We start from the raw sequence: 11,226 nt of genomic DNA on the forward strand, positions 1-11,226 counted from the left end.
ACAGGAAGGTGTTTATCCATTCAGTAAATATTTACTGAATACCTATTGTGTTTAGGCATTAGGACAGAGATCTGACCTTCAAGGAGCAGGTCGTACATGGGATCTACCCCTGCCCTCCCATTTCTCTAAGTACCAGAATTCCTGCTTCTCGGAGAGCCAAGTCTAAGGTAGAATCAGCAATGATGGCAAAGGCCACTTTTACTGCTTCCTAGTTCCTACCACAGTGCCCATGCGCAGGTGTCTGAGTAAGCTTGTCCATGGGTTTGTGACCATGGGTGCTACTGGGAACCTTAAATGCATCCTCTGTCGGTGCCTCACCACAAAAGAGCCAGGACTGGGATGCAGATGGTTCACATGCTATTGTGTTATATGGTCACTGTGGCAGGGGTACTATGGGAGTGTCCCCAGGGAAGTCACTTGGAATGGAATGAGCTTGGGGGAAGAAATATCCATCAGAGTCTTGAGTCTTCATGATGGCTGCTTCATTCATTGGTTAACAGGCTTTGAGAATGTGCTGTGCACCAGATACCTTGCTAGGTACTGGCCATACTAGGATGACTAATTCACAGGCCCTAATATAAAAGATTTCACCATAGGGTCTTAGACTTAAGCTGAATTTAAGTGGATCTGGATTGAGGTTCTAGATATCACTAAGGAGACTTTCACTGGCATTGTCTCTTCCCAGGGCTCTAAAATCCAGTGGGGTCTGCGAGTCCTTGACATATGGACTCCCATTCATCCTCAGACCCACAAGCTGTTGGCAGCTGGACTGGGATGAGCTGGAGACAAATCAGCAGCATTTCCATGCTTTGTGTCACAGCCTGCTGGTGAGTATGCATGTCCCCAGGTGAGGGAGAGGAAGAGTGTTAAAGTACCAAGCACAGAAAAGCAGCTAACTTAATCCTGTCCTGTTCCCCAACCTGTCCCAATCCTCAAGAGGACAGGAAAAAACTGGAAATACTCTGAATGTGGACTAAATATGACTTGCCTTTGTTGGTTTCATGTTATAAAGGATAATTCCTGAATTCAGTTATACAACACTAAATTTGAAAATCCCTGATTTTATACATTTAAATGGTAACTGGGAATTTCCCATAAGTAACTATGTTTTAAACCTCTTTTCTTCCTAACACTATGTTATACATTATGGTTCATTTAAATGAAAGGCACCTAGTCTGTGCCAGACATTGTGCTAAGCACGAGATATTTAGTGGTAATATAAAAGACACTATCTATGGCCTCAAGAAACTTACTCTCTAATGGAAGAGATGGAATTAAATATATATATTCTTTTTTTCTTTTTAAGATTGGCCCTGAGCTAACATCTGTTGCCAGTCTTCCTCTTTTTTTTTTTTTTCCTCCCCAAAGCCCAAATAGATAGTTGTATATCCTAGTTGTAAGCATTCTAGTTCTTCTATGTGGGTTGCCACCATAGCATGGTCTGATGAGCAGTGTGTAAGTCCGCACCCAGGATCCAAACCAGCAAACCCCAGGCTGCCAAAGCAGAGCATGCAAACTTAACCACTGGGCCACAGGGCCAGCCCCCATGTGTATATATTCTTAATTGTAAGAAATTTATGAAGGAAAAGAAGAGGCTGCTATAAGAGAGCCTGTCTGTGAAAGTGACATTTAAACTGAGACCTGCCAGATGAATGGGAATCAGCCAGGTGAAGAGTGGCAGGAAGAGCAGTCCAGGTTTGGGGGAAGTGCAAAGACCCTAAGGCTGGAAAGAGCTGAGAGAAAAATCCAGAACAGAAAGGCCACTGTGACTGAAACAGAGAGAACAAGGGCGAGAGAGCCAGAAGGTGGGGTTGGAGAAGTGAGCAGGGGTCAAATCATGCAAAACTTTGTAGGCCACAGTGAAGACTTTAGACTTTATTTTAAGTACAGAAAGAAATCATGAGAAATGGCATCATCTGTTTAAGTTTTTAAAAGATTACTTGCACCAAAATTTGGAAATGGACTGGCAGAAGCAAGAATGGAAACAAGGAAATGAGGTAGGAGGGCACTGCAGTAGTCTAGGCAAGAGATGATGGTGGCTTGGACTAGAATGTTGGAAGTCAAGATGAGAAAGGTAAACCCATTAAAGAAATACTTGAGAGAGAGAGTCAGAGCTTGATGAAGGGTTGGACGTCGGAAGCAAAGAAGAGGAAAGTATCAAATAACTGCCTGGTTTCCGATTTGAACAAGTAAGTGGACACCATTTCCTGAAACAGAAAAACTAAAAGAGCACGTACGTGATAGAGTAATACACTTAGAAAGCAAAATAAAACAACTGCAAATATAATCCAAGCATGAGTAAAACTGCTAAGTGGGTAACTTGAATAACAGTCTGACCTAGTGGGATATGGGTGATCAGACAGCACAGCAGTGTGTCTCTTTCACTATCAGAAGCAGTCTTCTTTTTTCCTGTTTCAAGGCCCACACTCCCTTTTAGGTCCACCCACTGAGTTCCTGTTTCCTATCTGAAGAACACCCATCTCCTGTGTTTGCAGAGAAGAGACAACAGATCCGTTGCGTCTGTTAGAGCCCAACAGCTCAGTTTACTATTCACTCCACCCAATTCCTCTGAATGTCAGAGAAGCTACATCACTCGGGAGGAATTTCTCTCAAGTGGTTTCAAAACATTCTTACAGTGTGTGATATTTTAAACAGATATTGCCATTTTAATACACTGCTAGAGGGAGTGTAAATGTTCTAGAAAGTGATACTCTTCAACCCTCTAATTCCATTGCTGGGAGTGTAGCCCAAGAAAACAATCAGAAAAGGGAGCAAAGATACATGTACCAGCATGTTCTTCTCAGTGTTATTTGCAATGGTTAAAAAAAAAAAAATGGAAACAACCTAAATGTCCTAACTAGAGGAATAGTTAAATCAAAGTGGGGGAAAGGTTACAGGAACTGTAATTCAGCCAAACGATGAAATATTATGTAGCCATTAAAAATAAGGATGAGAAAGAGTATTTTCTTCCATCCTGGCTTAGACATAAGACGTGAGTCTCCCTGCCTCTGAACTCGGGGTTTGAGAATCTATATTTATTTATTTATTCAACAAATATTTATTAAGCACTTTGTGCCAGCAACAGAGGGGCAAGGAGGCCTCTTCTTTGTCCCTCCTCTCTCATGGAGACTCCCAAGTATATGGATGACCCATCACTAATATACCCATTTTTTGGAGCACTTACTAAGTGCTAATCACTTAGCCAAGTGTTTTGCATACTTTACCTCATTTAATCCTCAATAACTCTGTGAGATAGGGGTTGTTGTCTCTATTTTAACAAAGACTGACATCTAAAGAGATCAAGTGACTTACCAAAGGTCACACTGCTACTGAAGTGGCCAAGTCAGAATTTAGACCTACTTCTGTTGACTACAAAGCCCGTGCTTTTAACTTCTTTGCTAAATTCCCTACGCCAGATGTAGGCAGATAAGTCTAGACTCCAACACTGAGACTAATTCCCCCTTCACTTGACACCCCTGCTCCTGTCCTTCACTGGGCTTGACTTCACTTGCAGTGACTGGGTACTTGTAACAGCTCCTCCCCCATCTTGTGCTACTGTGCTCTGTAGTCTGTGTTTGTTCCCCCTCGTCCACATTAAAGGCCACTCTTCTTTTGGGGAAAAAAGAGAAGCAAAATTGTGTTTTAATGGCTCTTTCTTCTTGCTTTTCACATGCCGTCTTCTCCAAGCAGCAAAAAAGCCTGAAGGGCAGTGTGTCATAGAGGGAAGAATTTTTCACAAACTTCAGTGCATTCATTCAACAAACACATATTTTTGGAGTACCTGCTATGTGGCAAGATTATTTAGAGTTTCAACCTTCCTGACCCTATTCCCTATTTTTACAAGTTTTCAGCACTTCTTTAACTCCATCCTTGGTTTGTATTCTTTCTTATACATTTTTCTTTTTTTTTTTCTATTCTTTCTTTTCTTTTCTTTTCTTTGGTGCAGAAGATTGGCCCTGAGCTAACATCTGTTGCGAATCATCCTCTTTTTTTTTTTTCCTCTCCAAAGCCCCAGTACATAGTTGTATATCCTAGCTGTAGGTCATTTTGGTGCTTCTATGTGGGATGCCGCCACAGCATGTCTTGATGAGCAGCGTGTAGGTCTGTGCTCTGGATCCAAACCAGCAAACCTCAGGCCACCAAAGTGGAGCACGCGAACTTAACAACTCAGCCATGGGGCCAGCCCCCTCTTAGACTTTTTTCATATGTTCTTTTAAAATTTGATGTTGTCAGCTCCCATGTACCTGTCTTGCCCTCGCTTTCTCATCATGGTGTTTCCCCTCCAGCTAACTTATTCTAACTTCTGTCTTTCTGTTAATAGCAGCACCACCCTTGCCTATTCACCCAGGCTTGAAACCTCAGTCCCTTCCAGTCTTCTTACCCTTTACACCCACTTCCTCACTAAGTCAGACCAATTTTCTTCTCAAAACATGAGTTATAACAGTGCTGTCCTTCCCATTCCCACTGCCTGTTCTCACCAAGACTTCTTCAATAAACTCCTACCTAGCTTCCTTACCTCCAAGCTCTTGCTCCTCTGATTTGTCCTGCCCATTAGACCAGATTAACCGTCTTCAAGTGTTCCCCTGACTAGCACATGTTTTTCCGTGGTGCCACTACCCAGTGACTTAAGCCTTGCCTGTTCTAGGCCCACAGCGTCTGTTGCACGGATCTTTTCCTCTCCATTCTTATTATCACTATCCTAGCTCAGACCCTTTTTACTTCTTTCCTTTAATATTGCAATAATTTCTTAACTTGTTTCAATGCCTTTTGTGTTTCCCCTTCCCAATTCATGTTACATATTGCCACCAGATTAATCTCTTTGAAATGGCCCTGATCCTGCCCCTCTTCAGCTTTAAGATACTTTGTGGCTTACTGTTGGCTATACTTTAAAGTCCACATTCCTTAGCCAAGTATTCGGACTCCAGCCTTGTCTCCCATTATTCCCTTTCATGTACCATACACTCCAACCAAATTAATATACAAACTTTAAATTACCCCACCTTTGAGCCTTTGTTCATGTTGTCCCTTCTCCTGTCTCCATGTATTCAAATCCTACCCAATCCTGAAAGACTGGCTCAAGTGGCATGTCTGCAATGAGGCCTTACTGGATTCCTATATTTATCACTACACCTTTCTGTGCTCTATTTCATTTTAGAGAAAAGCATCTTTCAATTAGTTTTTTAAATATATGATCCTATGATTTGGGTTAAAGTCTATGATATAAATTTGACTACCCAGACTCCCAGGATAACATGGTTGCCTTTTCCTGGCATTTCTTCTACTTCTCCATTTTACCAACCAGTTCCTCAGCTTTAGTCAAACTTGGGTTCAGAGTAGAAATTCTCCCTTGGTAACCTCTGTATTTTGGGAGGCAAGGCAAGGCAGTTTTCTAATCTGTTGTGGTAAAATATAATTTGTATTGTCCATTGAAAGCATGGGCTTTGGAATCACATGGCCCTAGGGTCCTGACAGCTTCATTATTTCTTAACTGTATGAACTTGAGCAACATATTTAACTTTTCTAATCATCAATGTATTCATCTATTTGTAACCCTAACAAATCTCATGGCCCCATGTGGTTTGGCCCCTGCTTAAATGGTATATAAAGAAGCACTATCTAGGGGCTGGCCCTGTGGCGTAGTGGTTGAATTTGGCACCCTCTAGTTCGGCAGCCCAGGTTTGCAGGTTCAGATCCCAGGTGTGGACTTACACCACTCATCGGCCATGCTGTGGTGGTGACCCACATATGAAGTGGAGGAAGATTGGCACAGATATTAGCTCAGGGCTAATCTTCCTCAGCAAAAAAAAAACAAAACAAAACAAAAAAACAACCCAACACTATCTAGAGGGCCAAAAAGTAATTTTAAAACTATTTGTGCTTCCAAAGAACATCAGAGAAGAAATAGTTCATTACCCGCAATGACATTTCTCAAATTTTCTTCCTCCATTCCTCAGTTATATCTAACCTGGAGCTGTTTCAAGAGACTTTCTCACACACACACATACACACACACACACACACACACACACACACACACAAACTAAAACTCTGTCTACGTCTGCAGTCCCTGTTCTTCTATCTTCTTCCTCCCTTTCTCAGCCATATATATATTCTGCAGATTGACTTAGCTTCTCTGACATAGTCCCCTCCCTCCCAGGTCCTGTCTCTCTCTACCTATTTAAAATATTCAGGATTAGAATCCACAAGGCTTCTCCTTTCACGAGTAGAAGTGGAGTGGGGGAGAAGGTGCATGACAGACACACATTAGCAACTCTTGTCTCTGTTCCATGTAAAAGAGAGACAATAAAATATACCTCATGTGTTTTTCAAGATGAGTAAATAATGTTGCACGTGTAAAGCACATTGCATATGTCTGGCATACAATTTGCAGATAGTGATTGGTTACTAGTTCTACAATTTCCACTTGTCTCTTTTTTATTTTTTTTTTTATTTCTTTTTGAGGAAGGTTAGCCCTGAGCTAACATCTGCTGCCAATCCTCCTCTTTTTGCTGAGGAAGACTGGCCCTGAGCTAACATCCGTGCCCACCTTCCTCTACTTTATATGTGGGACGCCTACCACAGCATGGCTTGCCAAGCAGTGCCATGTCCGCACCTGGGATCCGAACCAGCGAACCCCAGGCCACCAAAGCGGAATGTGTGAACCTAACTGCTGCACCACCGGGCCGGCCCCCATTTGTTTCTTTTTTTAAACAGATTCTAATTCTCTGGAGAAATTCTTCACCTATTTTGTTGAACATACCAATCCCAGTTATTTTAAGGTTTTTATCTGCTAATCCCAGTACCTGGATCACCTGTGGCTTTGTTTCTGTTGTCTCTTTTTTCCTTTGGTTTTCAGACAGTGGTCCTGTCTTTTGGTGCCCCCGATAATATTTTAATGAAAGACGCTCATCGTGTCTAAATAAATTGCTGGGGCTCCACTTGTGGTTGGCTTCCTCTCGAGAGGGCTCATCCTGCCCTCCACGAAGCAGATAGAGCGGTGGCGGATCATCCTGCGCCATTCAGGAGCTGTGCTGAGTCAAGACTGGGCTGCATTGCTGCTAAGGCTCAACCTACTCCTGGTTTGCTCCCAGATTTTCCGCTGAAAACCTGGTATATTATGTGCATCTCTCCCCTTCGACAATCTCAACTCTAATCACTCTATCCCAAGTCTGCTAAAATGCTCTACTTTCAGAGTCTTTGTCCTTGCTTTTGCCCCCTGCTCCACGCGGCCCCAGTATTTGGCAAATGTGCTGAGTGAAATATGGGCTTGAGCACTCACCCCACCCCTGCCAAGTCTCCAACAAAAGGTCTGCTGGTTTCCTGTTCCCTTGCAAGTGCCTCAGCAGGTGCAAATCGTAGACTGTCCGCCCCCACCCTCACTCCCTCCAACCCAGAATCAACATACACCCTCAGGGTACAAGCGGTTGCAATAATTCCCCCACCTCTCTTGATTCTTCCCTCTCCAGAGACTTACCCACGTCTCCTTTCCATTGTCTCAGCACCTCCTCACTGCCTTCAGGCAAATGGTTTCTGTGTATTATCCAGCTTTTCTAGTTGTTCTAGGCAGGAGAACCAGTCTGCCTCTGGCCGCTCCAACCCACTCAGATCAACCACTCAGAAGTAGAAGCTTAGTAAATGCTCATGTATTTGCTCTTTGCATTCTTTGTCTGGCTAGACAGCCTATAATACATTTTCTGGTTTACCCATGTTCTCATTTTCAGGTTCTTGGGTTTCCTTACAAGTATAAGCATAGCTGAGTTCATTCATGCTCTCTCTTCCTCTGCCTCTTCTTTTGGAGCAGTTGTTCTGAACAAAGTCCACACTGCCATAATTAATTCTAGTCATTAGTGCCAGCCCACCAGGCCTCATCAACTATAAATGTTGTATAACTTTTCAGATTACATTTTACACATACTCTAAACCTTCGTCAAGGGCAGACTTAAGTGTTATTCCATTTCCTGAATTTTTTACTTGAGAATTGAATGTTGTGTCTTTCTGTCCTCCTCATAGATTATTTTTTTATTGGAATATTTAACTTGCTTTTCCTCAGAAGAATATCACTTCATTAGAGAGGCAAGGCTCCTGATAAACCTATTTCCCAGACCTCCCTAAAAGGTATGTGCCATCCATCCCTTCCTGCAAAATTCACTCGAAGATCAACCCAGACCACAAGAGAGCCATGTGTTTTGACTTCATTCTTTGGAGCTTTTATAGATCTCTATTTAAGAATCACTAAATTATTTTTGATTCAACAAAATTAAACATTAATTAATAAACATTAATCTAATAATCATTAAATATACTTTTTATTTAAAAAATTTAACACTTCATGGTGCTGACTATATGCTTCAAACAGTTTTAAACACTTCAAAAATATTCATTTATATTATCTCCATAACCATCCTATGAGGTCGGAATTATTATCCCTATTTTACAGATGAAGAAATTGAGGCCCAGAGAGGTTAAGTACTTTCCCAGGATTACATAGCTGGTAAAGGGTGGAGCCAGGACTGAACCCAGAAAGGTTGGCTCCAGGATCCAAACTCTGAACTACTCTATAGCCATATGAAATTCATTATCATATGGATTGCAGGAGTTCTCTGAAATACATCCTCTACTCAATAAGGATCCACAAGTTAGCTTCTCCTAGACTTTCTATCAGGAAAAGCTGTGGGCTCCCTTCTAGCAAAAGTGGGTGCTTTGCATTTCTATGAGCTTATTTAATCTTGGCTCTATGATTGCCCTACCCTTATTTTTCATTTGCCCAAGCCCCTTAATCGTTTATCTTTTTGTGTTGTTGCATTTTTCTAAACTGGCATAACTGCTTTATGGAATGTGGTGGGGAATAAATATACATATACAAATAAATACAATTAATTTTTTCCAAGTATTTATGAGATGAATCTATCCATCGCCAGGAAAATATCATTTCAATTACCAAACCCTACTGTGTAGCCCCAGTTATGTAGCTAGTGACTCACTTTCCACATCCTCATTTCTTTTACAGTCATGTCTGTGTGAACTAGAAAAAGAAATGAAAATACCACCTAGGTCCTTCAATTTCCCGCTTAAAATGTCAGAGTCTCTGGAGACACATTCCAGAGCTTTATGGGCCACGTCTGCCCTAATTGGCCACAGAAGTGACAGAATTCAAGCCAGGACATGTCCAGCAGGAGTCTGAGTACACAGGCGATGACCTGGTTGGGCTGTAAATGGGTGGGGAAATGGAAAGTCCTTGGTTATATCAGGCGAAGAGTCAGGAGCAAGAATCCAAGCCGAGAGTGGGGTGATGGCAGGTCAGAAACCATTTTTAAAAAAACAAAAGCGATCAGAATGAAGTTAGAGTGTAGAGCCTGCAGGGGCAACAGACAGATGCTAGGACAGCAGGCTAGCATGGGGTCAGTGGGCTTCTCGTGACCCAGCCTTGTCTATTTCTCTTGCTTCATCTTTCACCATGCTCCTTCCATCTTCCACTCCAGCTATGCTAATAAATTAATAAATGTTCCCCAAATATGCCAAATGGTTTCACACCTCCACACCTTTTTTCTTGCTGCTCCCTTTCCCTTGCCTCTGTCCACCTGACAAATATCTACTGATTTTTTTCCCAGATTCTGCTTAAATACCTTCACCATGAAGCTCTTCTTGTGCCCCCCACCACAGCCTGCCTTCACTCATCCTTTGTGTCCCTTCCCCACCCAAGTACCTGTTGCCACATCTATCTTGACTTTCACAGCACTGATAAGCGTATGAATTCGCACCTTAGCAGTCCGATGTGAGAAATGTCACATTACATATTTCTATTTTTTTTTTAGATTGGCACCTGAGCTAACATCTGTTGCCAATCTTCTTTTTTTTCCCCTTCTTCTCCCCAAAGCCCCCCAGTACATAGTTGTATATTCTAATTGTAGGTCCTTCTGGTTGTGCCATGTGGGACACTGCCTCAGCATGGCTTGATGAGCAGTACTAGGTCCACACCCAGGATCGGAACCGGCAAAGCCCTGGGCCACTGAAGCGGGAGCACGTGAACCTAACCACTCAGACATGAGGCCAGCCCCCTACTGTATTTTTCTAAATCAAATTTAGAAAATATTAGTCTCCAAGTGCTAGGATATAGACACAATCATTATCTGTATGAGTGCCTCTCCCCCTCCCTGGGGTCATACTCAGAATCCTAGTGGGCTAACAGTCCAGAAAATGTGAGAAGTGGCCATCTCGTCTTCAATACACCTCCAGTACATTGTTGAATAGAAGTGGCAAGAGCAGACATCTTTGTCTTGTTCCTGATCTTAGGGGCAAAACGTCTAGTTGTTCATCATTACCTATGATGTTAGCTGTGGGTTTTTTGTAGAGGCCTTTGTCAGGTTGAGGAAGTTCCATTCTATTCCTAGTTTATTCATGAAAGGGTTTCAGATTTTATCAAATGGGTTTTCTGCATCTATTATGTAGTTTTTGTCCTTGTTCTAGTAACATGGTGTATGACATTGTTTGATTTTTGGATATTAAACCAACCTTGCATTCCTAGGATAAATCCCACTTGGTTGTGGTGTATAATCCTTTTTATTTATTGCTGGATTTGGTTGGCTAGTATTTCACTGAGGATTTTTGCATCTATATTCATAAGGGATATTAGTCTGTAATTTTCTTTTCTTGTGATGTCTTTGTCTAGTTTTAGAATCAAGGTAATACTGGCTTCATAGAATGAGCTGGAAAGTGTTTCTTCATTTTATTTTTTGGGAAGAATTTGTGAAGGATTAGTGTTTCTTCTTTAAAGATTTTATTTTTCCTTTCTCTCCCCAAAGCTCCCTGGTACATAGTTATATATTTTTGGTTGTGGGTCCTTCTAGTTGTGGTGTATGGGATGCCACCTCAGCATGGCTTGATGAGCAGTGCCATGTCCACGCCCAGGATTCGAACCGGCAAAACCATGGGCCACTGAAGCAGAGTGCATGAACTTAACTACTTGGCCATGGGGCCGGCCCCTAGAGTTTCTTCTTTAAATCTTTGGTGGAATTCACTAGTGAAGCCATTTGGGCCTTGGCTTTTCTTTGTGGGAAGTTTTCTGATTACTAATTCTATCTTTACTTGTTACAGGTTGTGCAGAAAAGTTAATACAGCAGGCCTGAGACTCCTATCCTTAGAAAGTCCTGTTTGTAAGATTGATCCTTGGCTGGCATCTGGGAAGGTAGATTTCAAGAGTGTTCGCACCATTACCTAAATAACAAGAGC

At 42.1% G+C, this 11,226-nt stretch overlaps 2 protein-coding genes across 3 annotated transcripts in view; one reads left to right on the top strand and one right to left on the bottom strand.

The window, feature by feature from the left end:
• SEMA4F (ssemaphorin 4F) overlaps nucleotides 1–7,616 on the bottom strand; it is a 106,477-nt gene extending 98,861 nt beyond the window's left edge. The window contains exon 1 of one of the 2 annotated variants that reach the window (XM_070235242.1): nucleotides 7,475–7,616. Coding sequence is in view for 1 of the 2 variants with exons in the window: in XM_070235243.1 (XP_070091344.1) it covers nucleotides 7,475–7,491 (17 nt within the window). In the remaining variant the exon portion in view is untranslated. The remainder of the gene's footprint in view (nucleotides 1–7,474) is intronic. The other variant, XM_070235243.1, reaches the window with a different exon arrangement.
• The window catches only part of M1AP (meiosis 1 associated protein), an 87,787-nt gene that overhangs the window by 68,457 nt on the left and 8,104 nt on the right, over nucleotides 1–11,226 (top strand). Inside the window, exon 7 of the mRNA XM_023618831.2 lies at nucleotides 686–827. Within this exon, the coding sequence (XP_023474599.2) occupies nucleotides 686–827 (142 nt within the window). The remainder of the gene's footprint in view (nucleotides 1–685; nucleotides 828–11,226) is intronic.

This window comes from Equus caballus, chromosome 15, assembly GCF_041296265.1.
Source record: "Equus caballus isolate H_3958 breed thoroughbred chromosome 15, TB-T2T, whole genome shotgun sequence".
Classification (NCBI taxonomy): Eukaryota; Metazoa; Chordata; class Mammalia; order Perissodactyla; family Equidae; genus Equus; species Equus caballus.